A 20,054-nucleotide genomic window follows, 5' to 3' on the forward strand; every position below is an offset into this window, starting at 1 on the left:
TAAGAGTTGGGAAACAGCAAATCCCTCATTAGGTAGCTGTCCCATAAGATCTCTCTTGACACATATATCCGCAAATACCCCGTCACATGACATCTGATCTCTGATGTAGATCACCTGGATGCTTTTTTTTTTTTTTTTCAGACCTCACACCTTGCTGTGACAGCATTCGCATGTGATGTGGGTGAGAGAGAGAGAAGTTCTGTCCTGAAGTTTGCGCTGACGCGTCAGACGTCGTGGCTTCGGCGACAGCTTATTGGGGCTAAAAGCACATCGCTCCACGTGCAGCACAGAGCCGCTCCATCTCTCCCTGTGTGCGGTTCCTGCAGATCCTTCAACGGTACTGATTGAAGGATTGATCTCTCCCCGTGCCACTCCGTTCGTTCCCTCTGATCCACTGATGACAATGAAACCCTTTGTGGCCCCCTCCGTGCGACGGGATACAAAGATCACTCTCTAAGATGAGAGGAAAAAAAAGATTGTGGCACTCTTTGATCTCTGCGTCTCATTCTGTCCCTCTGGAAGCTGTCGCGTGCAGAGTCTTTGTTGGCCCGTGTGTGTGTGTGTGTGTGTGTGTGTGTGTGTGTGTGTGTGAGTGTGTGAGCAGGTGTGTGTCACCGCAGAGACGGCGAGTAGCAGGAGGCTTTTGATGATGCACGTTGCAGAAGGGAGCTACTGCTTCACTGCGTAGCAAAAATTATTCCACACAACAGCGGAGGGAAAATGTGCTCAGAGGCTAAAAAAAAAAAGTATTATTGTTCAGTTACATTAGAAAAACTTGAACTTCACGGTGATGCGAAAGTGGAGTGATAACCCGATGACTCATTTAGATTCATTCCCCGGGGACCATGAACGTCTGCTGTGAGAGCTGATATTTCAATCTGGACGCAAATGGTGCACCGATCAACAGAGAGACAAAGAATCAGTGAGTTATATTTGCAACAATATACCACAGTCGAGATAAATAATAATCAGCAAAGTCATTCCTAATTTCTCCCCTCTGACATACTGGTACCTGGAAACCGGACTGGGCGGACTGTTCTTTCACCCTAACAATCCAATGTCTCCCTCCCTAAGCCATGATGGGATTAGAAAACCTTGGAACGGTCCCATCTTTTTGGGAACAAAAGAGCTTGTTTCATTCTCAAACACTGTAATTTAGTGAGGGCCGGGTACCTTGAACCCATGTGGTCTCACCTCTGAATGCTCTAAGGTACATTGTGGACTAGGTGTGTACCCTTAAAACGAGCCAAGAAACCACCGAGCCAGTTTCATCTCCAACATGTAATGGATGTTTAGTACAGTCGACCAACAATAGCAGGCAAGCCTCCCGGAGCCCAGAATATATTTCGATATACGAGTGTCATTGCCAGGTGCGCTGATGATTATCACATTCTCTGTAATGAGCATGCAACATTACGCCGGCACGCAATATATGGCAAGACCGTTCCTTTCACTTATCTACTTAATGAGTTGATAATGCCATTGTGCTTGTGACACGGGGAGCCCAAAAAAGTACCATACGAGGTCCCTTCCCCTCCAGCATCTCATCCCCTTCGGTCTTGTGTTATCAGTAGAGAACTTGATACTAATTGCTTACAAATTCAAAAAACGTTTTTGTATGAGGAAGTTTTATGAGGTGGTTTTCAACCTGGCATTTAAGCCATTTCATAGCAGAACTACCCAGCTTGTGCAGACTGACCTTATGTTGAGATACCATCCTGCTAATTGGATTTTAAGGGGATGTTTCTAACCTGAGGGAAGAAAAAAGGGGCGATTGGGGACGTCGATTTCCTTCATGTGACATTTTTCATCCCAAAGCCTACCCCAATCCATAATTAATCTCTGGGGCGCTGCTGCTACTAATTGACTTCACTCTGCCTACGTTTTTTGCTGGAGGATTACATTTCTATCTACCTGTGCCCGCTGCTCTCACAAGAGGGAACCAAAGTGAAGAAACTGGGTGTCTCTCAGATGCCGATAGACTTTCTATTCTCTCTTTTCCTGTCGCACAAAATGAGGCAGGACATTCTGTTACCCAAAAAAGCCAAATTATCCTCACATGGTGGTAATTAGCAGATGGGGGGACTTTTTAGCTGTTTCCAGAGCTGCACTAGTCGGTCAGAGAATTGCCTGATTAGAAACCCACGGACACCCCTGCTGGGGACGTCTCTGCATTTGATAAAAACATTGTGTCTATTATAGCCCGTCATAATTTGACCGCCCGTTTACTTAGTGCCTTGGTAAATATCTTTCCATTTTTTTTCGTCCCCGTGGGGCCGTGCTGGTGTGCCAGGAAGCAAGCCGAGCTGCCGCGATCGCACAGAAGACAAATCGCTCTGCTTTTGGCAGACTGTCCGCGCCAAATGCCTGCAGAACCATGACCGATAGATTCACCTGGGTGAGCGTTTTGAAGCGTGTGTCGATTTTATTTCAGTATTCCTGCTTGCCATTAGCTGACCCTTTTTTATTCAAAAGTCTCACTGCATGGCAATGGTGGTCCACCACTTTGGTCCAAACTGACCTTCATTACGCACAATAATGTTCCCGAGGGGATTCATTCCTCATGTGTGTATTGTATACTGTAAAGATTCCCATTTTCACTATTTATTATTGCGGCAGAGAAAAGTCCAGCTGTAACGGGACAGAAGCTCTCTTCCGTTGTTTTGGGCGAGAAACAAATTGCCTCACAATAAAAAGACTTTTCGCAAAGCGCTTCAGTAGTTTTGACATAAGTTAAAGAAAATGACAGATGCTGCGGTGAGCCGAGACTAGCGCTTTCCCACGGCGGATACCGAAATCTAAGAGTCCAGGGGGAGTGGGGAAGGGATGATGGGCAGCAGCATGTGCTGTCTTTTCATTTCTGTGTGATGGAGAGGAACATATTGTTGAAAAATGTTGTTTTTTTCCCCCTTTGGTACAGCCATCCCTCACTTCTCCTCATTTGCAAAAGCGAGCCGGCGACAGGTAGAGATGCTCACACCGTGTCCGAGGCAAAAGCTCCGATAATGAGAGAAAACAAAAGGTCAAGTGGTTAGCAGTGGAGCACAGAAAACGGGGGAAGCTGCAGGGAAGGCCGACGGCTATTAACAAAGTGATCCAAACAGGATTGAGCAGCCCGGTGGGGATCTTTAATGCCTGCGGCGATGGCGGGCAGCGACAGCGCAGGCGATGAAAGGGCAGGCGTAGAGTCCACGTGTGTCACCATCCCTGCTACAACTCCCGCCGCCCCGTCCTCCCTCGGCCCCTCTGTTTTTAATGATTCTCCATCCTTGAATGACACCCCCCTCCCGCCCCCATGTATGAGAGAGTGTCTAATGGCCAGATGACAAGGCACAAAGGCTTCGATTGTGTCTCGCAGGCCTCGTACAACCAGCCTGGCAGGCCGGCGGTGCGCCGCCTTGTAAGCTAGCGGGAAGCTGAGAGTTTCTGCTCTGCCTCTTTTTCTCTCTCTTTCTCTCGCCGTATCTGGAGATACGACGCGGCGCGCTAACACGACCTGACAGGCGGGCCACAAAGACTGCACTGTTAGAAGCACTCGAGAGGGAGTTTGCATTGGGCAGGGGAGGGGATTTGCATGTTTGTGTGTGCATGGGGGAGAGAGAAAGAGGGATTGATTTTGTGACCCAGTAGGGTATTTACCCCTGGTTGCAGCAATCCTGTGGTAACTATTAGCTCCATCCATTGTACATAGTGAAACACCAGCCCACTGATGGCAGTGTGTGAAAAAGTCGGCCTGACCTGGTCGGGGAGGGAATAGGGTGGATTTTGCTGTTTTGGGTTTTTTTCATGTTTTATTGCTTCTGGGAACAGGGACCACAAGCTTGTGGCTTTCTAGTTGCAATGCGTAGCCAGACCCAGCTTTTGTTTCCTTGACCTAAATTCCTCACATTCATTGTGCCAGTAAAAAAAAAAAAGTCCACAGAGTTATATAAGAGAGAGCCATGCTCCCCTTGGCCCCGGCCCTCTCTCTGCCATGCTGCAGTTACCCATTAAAGCTACCCATTAACTAGCGGGTCCACTAGAAAACAGAGGAATTCCATAATCACTCGTATTATCCTGTGTGTCGGTGCACAGTAGAAGCTTTGAGTGCTGTTGAAACACCCTGAAAGCAAGAAACTCCAAAAGCTCAAATATTCTCATCGTCCCTTTCTGGAAGATGTTAACACTTTAGAATCAAGCCTCTAAACCCGGCTACATAATGCTAATGATCTGCAGGCACAGCAGTAGTTGTTTCATTCCCTTTGGGGATGAATAAGACAACTTCATGTCATTGTAGAATATTTTTGAATTTAGCAAGCGTTGGCTTTTTATTCCAGATCAGCTAGTTCCATCCTTCCTGCTGAAAATGGGTATCATGAAAAATGCTGTTTAAGTGTCGGAGTAGAATTCTTGGTTATGCGTAGGAGGCTCCTGACTTTAAAATGTTATTTTTGTTTTACTGGGGGAATATAACTGTGCTGATCATGTTTTATTCTCTTTCTTTCTGCAATTTTTCTCTAGCTTGAACTCGGAGGATGAGATCTTTGTGTGTGTGTGTGTGTGTTTTTGTGTGTATGTGTGAATGTTAGCAAATAGATTTGAATCGAGTTATTGACATGTAGTAACAATCTCTGCAGTTTTCCTGCTGCGACAGGTACATCGTCCTACCGACAGGTAGTTCCTCTGTGTGCATCTCAGAGCTCGGTTCTGCCCGTCTTTTGATTTGTCAACATTTTCCCGATCTGCAGAAGGATTCTGGCAAACCTTTCCAGCAAACATTACCACGCTTTCCCGCCCTTGTAGGGACATGCGCACACACACACACACACACACACACACACACACACACACACAAAAAAGCAGATGGAAAGCATGGAACAATTTTGACGAGGCCCATCACCGATGTTCTTGCGTGTTACTGTGCAGACTGTAGTGGACCCCAGCCGTCCGTATGAGGATGATTGTGACCCCTTGCTCGACAGCTTTCAGGCGCCACGGCCTGCGTTTATGAGCCCCGCAGTAACTGAAGCCCACATTCAAAGCACATCTGCACGTCCCCTTCCTGATTGGGTGCCCCCCCCCGCACAGCTGGAGTCTCCACAGAGGAAGAGCGCTTCTCTGACTGACTCTCTCTTTAGCCCCCCATTTCCCCTCTGTGACATTCTCACGCTATGGGGACAATGTTAAATTTCCCTCCTCTTTGAGGACGTCTGTTCGGCTCCTTCACTCCCTCAGCCCGTAATGTTGTCCCAGATAAGCAACGGCCCTAATGCCGGAGGCCTCCTGCTTTGTGTTATGCATGCCTCTGGAGTTCAATATTCATCACAGCTTCAATGTCTTTGCCGCCGAGCGCCCGGCCTTCCCAGGTACAAATAATTGCTGTCTGGACCCCATTCGATCTTTCGGCGCGTGTTGTTGTCCGTCGGAGGAACGCGTTGCAGCACGTTGTGAATTTCAATTTCACAATGCTTGTGTTTTTTATATTGTCGCAAAATCAAATCCTCGGCGCTGGAGTTTATTGTGAACGCGCGCCGCGTAGATGCCTACGTGGTGTCACTGCTGGACTGACGCAGATTCCTTTTTTCCTTTGGTCTAGGTAAGGTGTTGAACACCGATTTGCATCACTACCTCAGCCTGCAGTTTCAGAAGGGCTCCCTGGACCACAAGCTCCAGCAGGTGATCAGGGACAACCTGTACCTGCGCACCATTCCCTGTGAGTAGCCTCTGCATGGCGGCCCCCTCTCTCGCTGTCTGGGTTGTGCTTGTTGCCCTCTGACCCCCCCAGGCCGAGTCCGGTCTGCTGTCGTCTGTGTCCCACCTGCGCCACCCTGCTGTATTTTCTTACAGTTCCTGCAGTTTAATTCTATTTTTTGACTTTACTCCAAGCAAACAATCACCAGGTGTTTTCTCTTGTGGGTAATATAGAGAAAAACATGAGGTGTCACGCACAAACAATAGCGAATGCAAAGTGTTGACACTAATGTTGCAAACATTAAAGCCCATGTGTCATAGAAATACTTATTGTACGTCGCTTTGGATAAATGTAATGTAATGTGAGCTGACCTCTCCTGCACGCCTCAAAAGGGCTCGGTGTAAATATGATCACATCAAATTATTTTGCACACCGTTAAACAATTATTATTTGTGTTGGAATTTTAATACTCATTTTCCTGAACGTAAATGTCTCACATTATCTACGAGTGGAATATTTTTAAGACTTCCGGGTTTGTACAAAAGAAACTATATCGCACAATTGGAGTGACACACTTCTTGTGTAATTTTAAGAGGGACATTTGTTGTGCAAACATAAAAATTAGTGTAGCTTTTTTTTTTTCTTTACAAATGAAGTCATGAAAGAGAGCTCTTCCATTTCCTATTTTTTCCCCCCGCTGCTCCTCTTAAAATAGAATAAAAAGACAGGACTTTTATGCCCGGGTGATCTCAAAATGGATATCAAGGCCAACAGGCGTGAATGAAAGAGCAGCTGCAATTCTCTTAAAAAAAAAAAAAAACACACAATATGAAAATGTTTTTGCTATTTTTCATTGCTCCAGACATGGTTTATTATGTGCGTTTCAAGAGCTCTCGAATCTGACATCCTTTGTCAAACGAGTCCTTTTAACACCATCTTTAAAATTGCAGCTAATGTACAATGAAGCAAGAATGATTCATTGGGCCTAATTACGTAATCAGCAGCACTTTCTACATTATTGCTCCACAGCTATTCATTGATTTTGAATATCAATAAGATAAAAACAGTTACTCATCGCGATCTTGTACGACCCTAATTTTTGTACAGTCCACTCCAGACGGTCATCAGTGGACATCTAAGCGGTGCCGTGCACATTCCACGCCAGACACTGCGGTCCGGCTTCACCGGCTCATCGTATGTGTCTGGTCCCTTCTGCTCATGCAGACCAGTGACCCATCGCGAGGAGCCTAAATAGCCACCGCAGCATGAGGCCTGTGCTCATTACAGCGCCGCGAATGTCATCTCGGAGCGAGGGAGGCGTCATTAAGTGTCACCGCTGCCTCCCCACAAAAGATGACGGGAGCTCAAGAATGTGCCGAGGGTCCAAAGGGCACCACGGGAATATTTGAGGGCCGGCTAAGTCTGAATCCCTGGGCGTTAGTGTTTGTCAGGGTCTGGCAATCGGCTCCACGAGTGTCGTTGCCAGATTCAAAGAAAGAAGATGGGGGAAAAAACTAAACTAAAAATGCTTTTTTTTGGTTTGTTTTTCATCCTAGCAATTATTTTTATTCTTTAGGACACACAGCGTTGCATTTATGTATCTCATAATTTAGTCATCCTACTGCAGAGAAATACAAAGTTAGATGTGAATCGTATCATGTAAAGCTTTTCCTTCTGTATTATGAAAAGATACCGTTAATATACAGTGCAACATTCAGATCATAATGCACTATAAGCATTTTGATTACAAGTAACTCTGGTGTTGCCCAATATTGCCTCATGCAAAATACTCGTTGGGGATTCATTTGATTATAGTAAAGTTATTAAACATAATGGGGAATAAAACACGCTGCCAGCCCCAGCAGGGGAGACTTTGGTTCAGCTTGCTTTGTGAAGGACTGCTGCACGTTTGCTGCTGTGTTTTGTCTGTCCTTTTAACCTATTTTTTGTATTGTCCCATTTGGACCCTGTTTAAAAAAAGATTGTTTTACTGATTATCGAACTAAATATACTAATGTTGTATATGGATCTGATGCAGGCATATAAGCAGCCTAGACACACTAATTTAGTGAAATATAAATTATATGATTTTGTAACAACTATAATAACATATTCAATTTGTAGCAAACAAAGCAAATCTAGTTTAGTAGTTGTTCACAATGAACACATGTTCATTAATCATATGATAACACAGATCATCACCCTGATAAATGAAGCATCAACACTCCTTACATTTTTCAGCATAGAAACAAGCTACTGCTGTAATTTAATATAAGCTGGTTAAGCTTTTAAATCAACGGTCCAGAAATCATCTATTTCATTTTACATGTGCTCTAAAATAGGCAGCCTGTCTGAAGTCAACATAGTTGCATCTCTTCAAGTTAGTATTCTGCTTTATTGTTTGATCAGACATCGAACTGTGCCTCTCTCAAAATTAAAAGTTGACTGAATCTATTTATTTATTTAGTCTTTTTTTCTTTTCTGTTATTCAGCTGCAATTAGCATCTGGAAGCCTTCGTGGTGAAGTCCCCTGTGCCCCACTGAGTGGGTGTTCAACCGCACAAAAAGAAAGTTTACACACACCAACGGGGAGCTACGTGATATTGTTGATCCCTGCAGACTAAGATTCCTTTCTGTTTTCTTTTGGTGTGTGGATTCTTTTTTTTTTTTTTTGGCCCGTATTTAAGCTGTAACAGTCTCTTAAAAATGACATCACCTCTCGAGGTAATACATGATGGTATTTGGGGAATTAGAAGAACATGGGTTACTCAGACATATTTGAAGATCCTCTTGTAAGGTCGCAAAATAAACTATTAATAGCTAAATAATAATAAATAATTTCCCTGTGCCTGCCTCCAAAGACAAACTCCCATTTCCTCCCTTCGTGGCTTGGCTGGTCCCCTCCTGATCGCTCTGTTTGACAGAATAAAAGATTGTCTCCATAACCGACTAAGCTGTTTCAGATGTGACGGCTCGCACCGCAGTCAGGATGGATGTTGACGTAGAAAGAAAATGAAGAATGGGGGGGTTCTGTTAAACTGCGTAAGTGTCCTTGCGTCCGCAGAGCAGCAGCAATTTAGCTGGAAAAAAAAGCCCTGATTACATCTAAGATGGCAGTAAGCAGAGTTGGGTCATCAGGGTTAGGGAGCATAAAATCCTTTTCACAACAATACGTTTACAATGTCTCGCAGATGAGAGCGCGTTAACCGGTTGCAGCCGTTATGGTGGATTACTATTTAATGAGCGTCTCTTTGCATGAGCTGGAAGGAGATGTAGAGCTTTGCTTTAAGGAGCTGCAGTGGGTTTTTAGTGAAAAATGCATCTTGAAAACTGAATCTTCAAGATTATTTCAACCATAAAAGCACTTCACATCACCATTGGCATGAAGGAGACGTGCTACATGTCACTGATCCTTATACCCGTGACCTTGTTTTTCCTTTGGTATATGAACGTGAACACATCTTTCAGGGAACTGGGGTTTCTTCAAGGCTGGAACCCTTTAATGTTATTGAAAAAGACTTTGACAATGAAGATGCCACGGGGGCATTTAGAAAAGGATTCTTTTGATTTATTGCAAATGGGAATGTCGCAGAGCAACACCGCATATACAAGATGTTTACTTAAATAACATCACACATTGTACGTTTCGGTGGAGTCATTATTTTCCACTTTGTGTCCATGGACACTAAGCTTGTATGTGGGATTGAGGAGAAATTGTTTCGCGAAGGCAGCACAGCAAATGTAAAAGCAGTTTAATTATGTACAAAAGAATTCAGAAGGTCGACAGGGAAGTTTGACTTCATCCATTTACGTAGTTGCTGTCGCACAACTTACTGACGCCGTCTTTTCTAAATCCTCCTCACTTATGCAGTGCATTAATACATCATTTAATTGCATCCTTGAGGAGTCAAAGTTATGCTGCAATGAAATCAAGGCAAAAGTGTGTAATTGTAATCCTGTTAATTATCATCGCCGTCCCGCATCCTCTGTCTTCTGACAGCTGTGCTGCTCCATAGAGTTTTTTTTCTTTTTCGGTTTTATATTTTTAATTACGCATTCATATCTGTGTGGTTTCTGCTCCGTTGACTATTCATGATGTAGACGCACTTTGTTTGGATGTTCCCTCTGTCTTAAACTGTGTCATTGTCGGCAGGTACCACTCGGCAGCCCAGAGAAGGGGAGGTTCCTGGAGTGGACTACAATTTCATCAGCGTGGGGGAGTTCCGTGACCTGGAAGAAAGCGGACTGTTGCTGGAGAGTGGCACCTATGACGGTATGTCTCAATGCAACGCGAACTACAACTCCACAACACCATGGATGGGGCTGTACATACTGTTTATTTTTTAGGGAGGGCAAATAAATTGTCAAGATACTAATTTAGTATGACTATGAATTAATTAGTCCACCTGATTGAAACTTAATTCAAATTCTTTTAGGGTACTAAAATGTGTCGAGCATCCAGCATTGAAATCTGTCAATACTGAAAGTTGGAATTTAATGGTTAGATTATTAACCATCTCATCTTGGATAATAATTATTTTCATACGGCCAATTGTCTTTAAACAAATCTGATCGCTCTTCTTTTAGAAAAACTGTAACTTGGAGAGAGTCTCTGTATTGAACCACACACACACACACACACACACACACACACACACACACACACTACCATGCATTCATCAATACTAAGCACAGAGAGCGGCATCAAGGAAGGTGTTCTGGATACATGTTACGACGGTTACCAAACAAACTTGCATGACCAGGCTTCGTGCGCTGCTCATTCAAAGCTCACTTTGAAGACGCAGCTTCTCAGGTGGTCTCAGTCTGCCTGTTCCGACCTCATCGGACCTCAGTTGACAGCTTCTATCTGAACCAAACAGCTACACAGCTTCTATCTGAACCAAACAGCTGGGCTCCTCACAGCTGGCAAGATAATAAAAGGCAGTTCAAATGGAAAGACTACAGCAAAGAATGCAAAGGGGGAGAATCACAGTATCAACTTATCACCACAGTGTGTGACCCCAGTCCACCCCGGGGACACGCCTGCAGCTCTGAGGGTGAATCCCAACACCATTCCCTGGCTATTAGTGTGCTTGTGAGCTTGCCGTTGTGCACCATTAGGTCATGAGATGACGTCAACACCAACGAGCTGGAGGTAATATATCCCCCGTGTGATTTCGCTGCTGAGGCGAACTTCACTCTGGTCCTTTGACGCGTTGAGTCGTAAATCTCTTGGCTACGTTGGAGCGCTGTCAACCGCCCCGTGTCCCCCATATCCGGCCCTGGAAGACTGGACCTTGAACCTATGAGCCGGTCAGCAGCATGAATAATGCATCCGCTCTGCCCCGCCCTGCGTAAGGGAACACAACCATACGTGTATTGAAGGAACAGATCCAGGAGCCCGTACCAAGTTAAGCATTAATGCCCAGACTTTGACCTTGGGGCGTCCACAGATAAACGGTTGGTATTACACATACACACACAGATCTTCAGACAGGTAGCCTACTTCCATGTAGGTAAAAAGGGAGGGAGAGATATTTACCACATAATTAATTCATTACCCGTCGTTATTCATTGACTACAGATCTGTTTCTTGTTGCCACAGCTTGTATACTGGGGATTGCATAATTAGCCCGTTTGAGACAGATATGACTTGCTTTGGAAAATATGTCCTTTGCATTATTATGCATTTTAGGATGTAACTCAGGACACGCTGTTCGGGCAAAGATGCGTAAAATAGTTTTAGGGAGACGGCTGGATTAACTGTCATTCATTTCACATTATTTCCCTTTGATCGGACATATTGGCGTAGATGTTGCAAGACATCATTTCGATTTACTTATTTCTGCGGTAAGCTAACCCGATTAAAAGACATGCATTCGCTTTAATGCAATCCGTTTAAACCGTCTTGATCATCAGTGAACACATTTATTAACTCAGGTGGAAATTTGCTGAAATCTGTTTTTCCCAAACATCTTATTTTCTGCACAAATGTTTCGTATCAGTGTGCAAGCATTAATAAGAGCCCACAAAACCTCACTTTCATCTCATTTGTTATTTGCAGATTTATTTTCATATACTCTGTCTTTTATTCCGTGTTGTAGTTATAGTACTCATTCTTTTTATGTCTTTCTTTGTTTTGTTGTGTTTGATTGTTTCCATGCTGTAAAAATGGAGGATCGTGGTTCAGTTAAAACCTGAACTTCATCCCCACTTTTCTTCATAAACCACCTCTCTCTCTCTCTCTCTCTCTCTCTCTTTCTCTCTCTCCCCCTCTATCTCTCTCCTTCTATGTGCTATTTACTTGTCACTTACTGTAAATGTGTTAAATTGAATGGAAACATCTGGGCAGCCACGTTGTGACTAATCCCCCAAACCAGTGAGCAACAGGGGCTGGATGTATCCATGGTTAGTCTGTAACAAAGACACCCACTCCCACTGCTCTACCCGAGCCAACATCTGAGACAGTGACTGTTTCAGCGAGTGTGGCTGTCGTATCGCTGTAATATGGAGGTATTCCGCCAGGCCGATATTAAGAAAGTACTCAGCCGAGCATGAGAGAGGGCAATTGTGTGTTTATGACATCGCTCCCCTGCAATAATCCATTACATGCTCAAATCCCGCAGGTCGTAGTGGTGAAGTTGACCTCTGCCGCTGGTAAAGTGGATGGGGGACGTTTTTTAAACGGCACAGGAAACAAAGAGGGATTAGGTTGCCAGTTTTCTTTTTTTTACGCAGTGACGTAAGTGCCAATGTGTGAGTATTACTTGTAATACTTTGTCTGTGCGACACATAGTGTACTCCCCCATACAATCGTGGACTTAACTGGAAAATAAATGACCATTGACTTTCCCCATTGCCAACAACCATTTCATAATGGGGTTTTTTTTGTTCTGATGGGCTTCGTGAAGCTCTGAGGCAAAGCTGAATCGCTGTGGATTAGATAGAAACGGGGGCCAAGGGGCAGGAAGTCACAGAGGAGCGAGGGTGCAAAAGGTGCTGCCTTAGCAGCAGCTGCTCAGTCCTGGGAACCAACAAATCAGAGACCTGAAGGATTAAGAAGTGCCCCCGCTCTCAGGACCCCTCTGTTGATACCATAAGAGTCGGAGTGGTGTTGTTGTGGTTGCACTTCCAAGTGAAATAAGATGCCAAAATAATGAGTGGTGGGTTAGAGAGAGAGAGAGAGGGATTAGTATGGGTGAACATCAATTGGGAGAAAAATAAATGATCATTTCCATTGAGCGTCGCTGCGCAGACTATACGGTAACCCAGAGAGGATGAGAGCCGGGTCACCTGGCAGCGGATCGTGGAGCTGTTTGCCAAATACACACACACACACACACACACACACAAGGACGGGTAAGTAAAGGAATGCGAGGTTAACAAGGTTGGCTTGTGAAGTGTGGGCGTCCATGGCGAGCAGGACTGGAGCCCGGTGCCAGCGCCTGGAGCACGAGATGGGCCTCACCCGCCTGTGGCACTGGCAGCTAGTGATGCGGCGCCCGGCAGCGAGGGCACCGCCCAGGAGAGAGTGGCACACGTCCTCAGTGATTACTGGCTGGCAGGTTCAAAGAGTCAGCGGGGGTTTAGGGTTGGGGAGCGGGGGGGGGGTTGCTGGTCATGGCTGTGTCCCCGAATAACCCCTTGATGTCTCCTCGAAAATGCCACGAGAGAAGACGCAAATGCCGCATTGCTAAATGAGCGGCATTTGCATGAATCTTTGCAACACGTTTTTTTTTTCCTCACGACCATAGTAGTGTGATTAAGTTGCCTCACTGCAGATTCAATTCTGGTCACAGTTTTACTCATTTTTTATCAGATTCCCACAAGTTGGAGATGAGATATGCTGACAGCTGCTGACTAAAACGGATGATGTGACTCACTCTCTCGCTTACACACACTCGCTCACACACACACTCATACATTCTTTCTCACCATTACGCACGCATGGCTTTAGTCATGCATATTTCATCTTTTAAAAAGCAAAAACAAAATCGTACTTCCCTTTGACATGTAACTGCTTTTTACTGCCGTTTACTGCCGTTGAACACAACTTCAACACAAAAGCTGTGTAATTCCCTAACAGGCCCTGTTAGGGAATGTTTAATTTTGCAGTGTGATGAGCAGTGGTATTTTAATCCACTGTCCCTTTCTTCTCTTTAAGACAAAGCTTTGCTTCTAATAGGTTAAACACCAATATCAATAGAGCTATAACGTATATGATACGATATAATTAAGCTGTTTTATACTTCTAGTCCAGTTATTTGCCAGTTTGTATCTCTCAAGTGAGATCATATAATATAGCACTAACATTATACTCTATAAGCTGCATAAATAAGTGAGTAAAAATGTTTCACAGAGTAATTGTTACTCGTTGCTACCGGCCTCCGGTCAACTCAAATCTCGATGATTCAGTTAATGAATAGTCGGCGTGGAACAACCATACGGTAAAGTTTTGTTCGAGAAGCACTGAGAACATATTTCCAGCTCTGCGCTGACTGTGTATACATGCACACAGACGGAGTGATCTTGTAAGCCAGTAGATTGATTTAATCAGCGTCCTCCTCTCAGCAGAGTTTCGGATGTAGGCGTTTGAACAATAAAGCTGAATGAATCAACAAGATACTCTTTATACACCACTATGACGCAGAGAGAAACCCCCCGCTGGGATGAGCATGTGATCTCCAAAAGATATTCCCACAAAACATTTTCTCTGTAGTTCTTCATCTTAAACACAATTTTCTTCTGCAATGTAATAAATAATGAATCCATCATGATGTGAATCCACTGAGAGACGTTTGCTCCTCATGTGAAATATCATCTGTATGCACGTGTTGTAAATGGTCAAAGGTGAAGTGCTTGTGAGTGGGCGATCCAGTTAAACATATTGTAGAATAACAAGGTGGCTCCCAGGCTCTTTTTTTTTTTTTCCTCTACAGCCCATTAATCTAAAGCAGTAATTAAGGTGGAAGCGTTGCGGCGGCATAATCAGGGTAAGCAGACATCTCATTCAAAGGAGGACTGATTTTAGAATGTGCTCTGGCGTCCCGATAGGGCCGGCCTTTGTCCCGGTAATGAGACATCGGACATTTGTTGATGAGGCGGAATCATGCGTCGGGACAACAGACAGGTTTAGTCAGATTAGTGTTTTCGCTCGAGAGGGGAAGCGCAGCAGCAGATGAGCTGCTGCGATGGCGGTTAGAACCGAATTGAATTTGGATGATGAACCGGGCAAACTGCTCGCTGCTGTCTGCTTGTCTAATAGTGGAGGGTCGATGGCAAAATGGCCTGAACATCAAATAAAAGAAATTCCATCCACGCAAAGCAATATAGGGCTCGTTTACAAGCAAACGTCAGTGGTGAAACTGACACTTTCTGACAGGCCCGATCATTTATACAAACGGAGATTTCTTTTCTCTTTGTGCTGTTTTGATGTAGTTGTTTCTGTCGCACGTTAAAGGCGATATATATTGGCCATTTTCAGGTTCATATTTTGTATTTTTGCTTTTTTATTAGAACATAGAGTTTGCCCCCCCCCCCCACCCCCCAAGCATTACGATACTATACTTTTATACGTTATTTATTTACAATGTGGTCACCATTTCTGAATTAGAATATGAATTATTCACCTGTAGAGCCCATTTCTGTTACCCGTTGTTGCTGTTTTTGATGATTATGACACAACTGATAAAACCGCTATGTGCAGTTTTCATATACGCATATAACGACTAAATTAAACTTTATCTTGTTAAACTTCCAAAGAACAGTGTGTAATATTAAGGGGGGCAAGAGGGGGTTATTGACATAATTTAAATATGGTATTAATGGGTATGTTTTCACTTAGCGTATAATCACCTGAAAATGGCAATTGACGTCTTTTCCGTTTCATATTTTTACATCCACACTGAATGTTATTAATTATTGTCAATGAATGTGACTCATTAGTACAGTGTGATTACAACATGATTTATCACATTGTGGGTCCTTTTTGTAGCCACCGTCTCCCTTCTCCTTGCTAATAGGTACTTACGGATGCTACTTGTGACTGAGCTTCAGAGTGCACACAGCTAATTACCGCTTCTCATTGTATTCCCTCCTTTAGCATTCCGTTAGTAAGCATGCAATTAATTACAAACCTAGTACAGGATTTAATGGTTTTTGATAAGGTACCAAAATTAATACTTCATACATTTGGACGCGAATGAAATTAATTGCCATAATCAATTTTAATACATCGCTTCACGCAGCGCTCAGATAAATTCCACTCTTTTGTTAATTGTTTATTTAGCATGTCGGAATTATGGCTTAAAAGCACGTTGTAAAATGTATTATTTCACTTTTTTTTTTTATTAAGGCAAGATTTTTTTTTTGTTTGGGTTGGTGTGGGACCCTCATTCCATTGCAACCGCCCCCCCCCCCCCCCCCTCTCTCTCTCTGCTGCCATCAGTCCTTCCTGTGGACGTCATCGCGGTGGCTGTCCGGTCCCTGGTGTACCCTTTAACTGCTACAATGCGATGTTAAGCCACTCAGACACAGCTCCCTCTCAAACACACACACACACACACACACACACACACACACACACCGGAGGACTGTGGATTCACAGAGAAAGTCAATATTTGTACCGTACCTTCCCAACTATTTCCTCTCATGTGGTTTGAAGTTTTCATACTCTCTCTTATTCATTATTCTCTTGCAGGACGAGAGAAGGTGGCGAGTTGTAAAGTGGGTCACCCCTCTCCAGTAGTGGAGGAGGACTCTGTGGTGTGAGGCTGTTTGCCGCCTTAGGCGCCGGCATGACAGCAAAAAGAAAGCTGATGGACCTAAAGGGGCAATCGGAGGGGGGGGGGGGGGGGGGGGGGCTACCTTGGCGCCTCCTTTGTGAAGGAAGCAGTACAAATTATCATGCTACAGCTCGAGCTGGTATCAACAAAGTCGTCGTCATTCTGCATCGCGGCTTGATTGCCTTTTTCTTTTTATGTGGCGTTCTGTCAAGACAACATCGGCAATTCATTCCTACAATATTTTCCCTTTGTGCCTATGCGTATTGTCGTTATGCTCAAATGTTTCCCTTAGGGGTAGAAAACTCCTCCGAGCACGGCGGTCCAGGCCCAACCCCACGAGGGTCTGTCGTGCGGTTGGGGTGGGATTAGACGGGGTTAGCTGAGTGTAAGGTGGAGGGTTCAAAGCGATTATTCGCCGCACGTCATCGAAGAAGTCTTCTACGAGTAAAACCTATTCACGGGTTCCGCTGTCTCCCTCTGTTGGTTCCAGGCAACTACTATGGGACCCCTAAGCCCCCCGCAGAGCCCAGCCCCGTGCAGCCGGACTTGGTGGACCAAGTCCTGTTTGACGAGGAATTTGACTCCGAAGTCCAGCGAAAACGCACAACCTCTGTCAGCAAGATGGACAGAAAGGACAGCGTCGCACCGGAGGAGGAGGAGGACGACGAAAGGCCTCCGATGTCGAACGGCTTAGCTGGTGAGAATCGCCTTGGTCTTCTTCTTTTACTGCTTCTGTGGTTCTAACAGCTAGTTATTGTGCAGCTTGTTTTTTTCTTTCCTCTTTATCATTCTCTTCTCCGAACAAACATTGTGGTATAGCTGTTCAGTGTGCAAGGTCAGCACTAAATCGCAGCACTGCAAAGTCAAGAATCAGTCAAAGTGGCTGGCTGAGACCAACGGACGCAGTTCCTCGGTAAGACGGGTGGACTCGGTTGTTGCTTGATTGTCCTCACACGGCTCATGACACAAGCAAAATCTAAACATGGTTCAGCTAATGGAGAATAGTCCTCAATGTGGAAGCAGTTAGGAAACATCCAACCGCTGTGTTACTATTACGCTACAAGTTAAATAACAGTATACGGTCAGCGTTGCGGGCCAACATGTAACATGATAACTATAATCTCTCATCATGGCCCGCTTAAAGCAGAACAGTCTTCTGGCCCTCGGCTTCCCCAGTTGGAGCGGGGGTCCCTCAGCTGATATGGCAGCAATGTCGGGCCTCTGACCCGTCGTGTTGCATGGCAGCGCCACGCCAGATGGTTTAGCCAAAGTGAGCCACTCCACTCAAACAACGACCCGGGGAATGGCCAAACGGCATGTGAGGATAACTGCTTCACAATTAGCAAGACTGAGCGTCTTGTCCATAATAAAACAAAGTAACTGCCAGGATTGCAAAGCATTTTAAACAATGCGAGATGACTAAGAATTGTAATGCTGTGTGCCTTTATGACTTCATAAAATACAGTTACAACTTAATAAACAATGGTAATCTGCATGAAAATATAGGACAATGTGCTGATCCATTTTAACGACCTTGATCCGCGTGTGTTACAATACTGCACGAACCTTATCGAGCATCCGCAGGAAGGAGGGAAAGCAACTTCCCACTGAGACATTGGTTACATGTCGAGGGAGGAGGGTGACGCTTGTAAAAAAAAAAATAGCGAGCGTGCAACTGCTCATCCGACATCCAAAAGCAAAAGAGAGAAACGTTGTCAGAGACACATCATCTCTTTGGCCCTGGGCAGTAATGATGGCCCAGCCACGAAAAAACACTCTTTGTAGAAGGATGTCACTCTCAATTCTGTTACTCACGAGTTGTCGGATCTCCAATGCAGTTTGTGGATGTATGTAATAGTTACAGTGGTGAGGATGTATGTAAAATAGTCAGAGAAATGGATTATCACCATGTCATGAAGGTAGTTCTGAAATGCGTCATGCGTTATTGTTCTCCTTTTGTTGGCAGACTCACCACTTTCTGAAGCCCGCGTGCCTTAATCTGCGGCATTGATCATTTATTTAAGGGTTGAAAGCTGTTGTGCCCTCAAGCGAGTGTCTGTATGTAGTCATAGTTTTAATAGTTAGTCATAGTTATAATAATAGTTTGACTTTATAAGTGCAAAAAAATCCCCTCTGTAGTTCCATGATAAAAATAAAAGCAAGAGGCCCCAATTTTCCCAAATCCCAAAAATGCCCATGGCTTCTTCCAGTCAACAGCTGTCTCTTCCCATTTCAATTATCCCAGCCAAACAGACTGGGCATTCAATGCCATTATGAAGCTGGGTCACACGCAGCCAGATGTAAACCTGCAGATAAGAGCATTGCACAGAAAGGCTCTCACACACACACACACACACACACATCAAGATTAGGCAAATACAGACACACACATGAAGCAGCCTGTATGATGCGGCTGGAGTTGTTATGTGGCTCCCGCGGCTGGGTGGATGCGTTGGTCAGCTCGCGCCCTTGCCCGGCAGGCAGATCCCAGTACATCCCTCCTGACATGCAAATCCTATGGCAATCGCTGCGCTTCCTTCCTCTCGCTGTGTACTCCCTCTGTCTGTCCCTCGCTCTCTTTCTCTACCCCCTTTTCCTCCCTCGTGGATGCAACCGTCCGCGCAGTGCACGCAGGACGGTCCACTGGAGCGGCGTCAGCAGCGGGGAGAGATGCGAGGAGCACAGAGGAGCCCCAATGGCGCCGGATTCTCACCTCCCGTCTCGTACTCCTTCTACCACCTCCCGTACCTCTACTGCCAACCCATTCCTCTTTCTGTCTCCATGCCTGCGTCCCTCTCGCCGTGCCGGGCCGCAGAGCACAAGGAGCAGGCGGAGTGGAGGAAGACGGTGCCCAGCTACAACCAGTCCGCCGCGGCCATGGACGTGCGCGTTTGGACCACGCCGGACGAAGGTCAGGAGGCTTTGCCGAAGAAGTGGGAGATGGCCTACACGGAGACGGGCATGGTTTATTTCATAGAGTAAGTGACCTTTCTCCTGCTTGCATTGTTTTGGTGGTGTTGCTGTCCCAATTCTACCTGTGTGTGTGTGTGTGTGTGTCTCCCACCCGCATCCCTACCCGGGAGAGAAGGCGGTTTGGTCTCCCCTGAGCTGTTGTCGTGCACATGGAAGCTATCCGCAGGGCTTGGCAATGGCTGCCGTGTTGTTCTTGATTACACTTCTCTGTTGTTTCCCCCCCCCCGCGTTTGATGTCGGGTTTGTTGGTTGCCGCTGGAAGCAGCAGACCCGCTTTGTTTGCCTGGCCCGTTAGCGCGGCGGCCAGGCAGTCTGACGGAGCCAGGTGCCGCTGCCCGCTGCTAAATCAATAGATCAGACTAAATGAAGCTCGCCACCCGTGACCTGCTCTCTCTCAGTCGTGCCGTTTATGATCTCTGCCGCCGCTTACGCTTTAAGTGCTTCATGCATTCCCCCTTTTTCTTCCTTATTTACTTTGTGCCACTTTCTACCTCTCTTTCTCTCTCTCTGTCATTTTACCTCAAAGGGTCTTTTAAGCTAGTTAAAATATGAAGTCTTTTTAAATAAGCCGTTTGATCCAACGAGATAAGAAGTTGGCTCTGTTTGCTTGATAAAGCTCCTGGGGT

General features: G+C 45.3%; 1 protein-coding gene across 2 annotated transcripts in view; it reads left to right on the forward strand.

Moving 5' to 3' along the window:
- Positions 1-20,054, forward strand: part of magi3a (membrane associated guanylate kinase, WW and PDZ domain containing 3a) — an 83,153-nt gene that overhangs the window by 42,985 nt on the left and 20,114 nt on the right. For both annotated transcript variants that reach the window (XM_078089723.1, XM_078089728.1), the window contains exons 2-5: positions 5,576-5,692; positions 9,825-9,944; positions 16,946-17,152; positions 19,271-19,433. In XM_078089723.1, coding sequence (XP_077945849.1) covers positions 5,576-5,692; positions 9,825-9,944; positions 16,946-17,152; positions 19,271-19,433 — 607 coding nt within the window. The remainder of the gene's footprint in view (positions 1-5,575; positions 5,693-9,824; positions 9,945-16,945; positions 17,153-19,270; positions 19,434-20,054) is intronic.

This window comes from Gasterosteus aculeatus, chromosome 2 (genome assembly GCF_964276395.1).
Source record: "Gasterosteus aculeatus chromosome 2, fGasAcu3.hap1.1, whole genome shotgun sequence".
Classification (NCBI taxonomy): Eukaryota; Metazoa; Chordata; class Actinopteri; order Perciformes; family Gasterosteidae; genus Gasterosteus; species Gasterosteus aculeatus.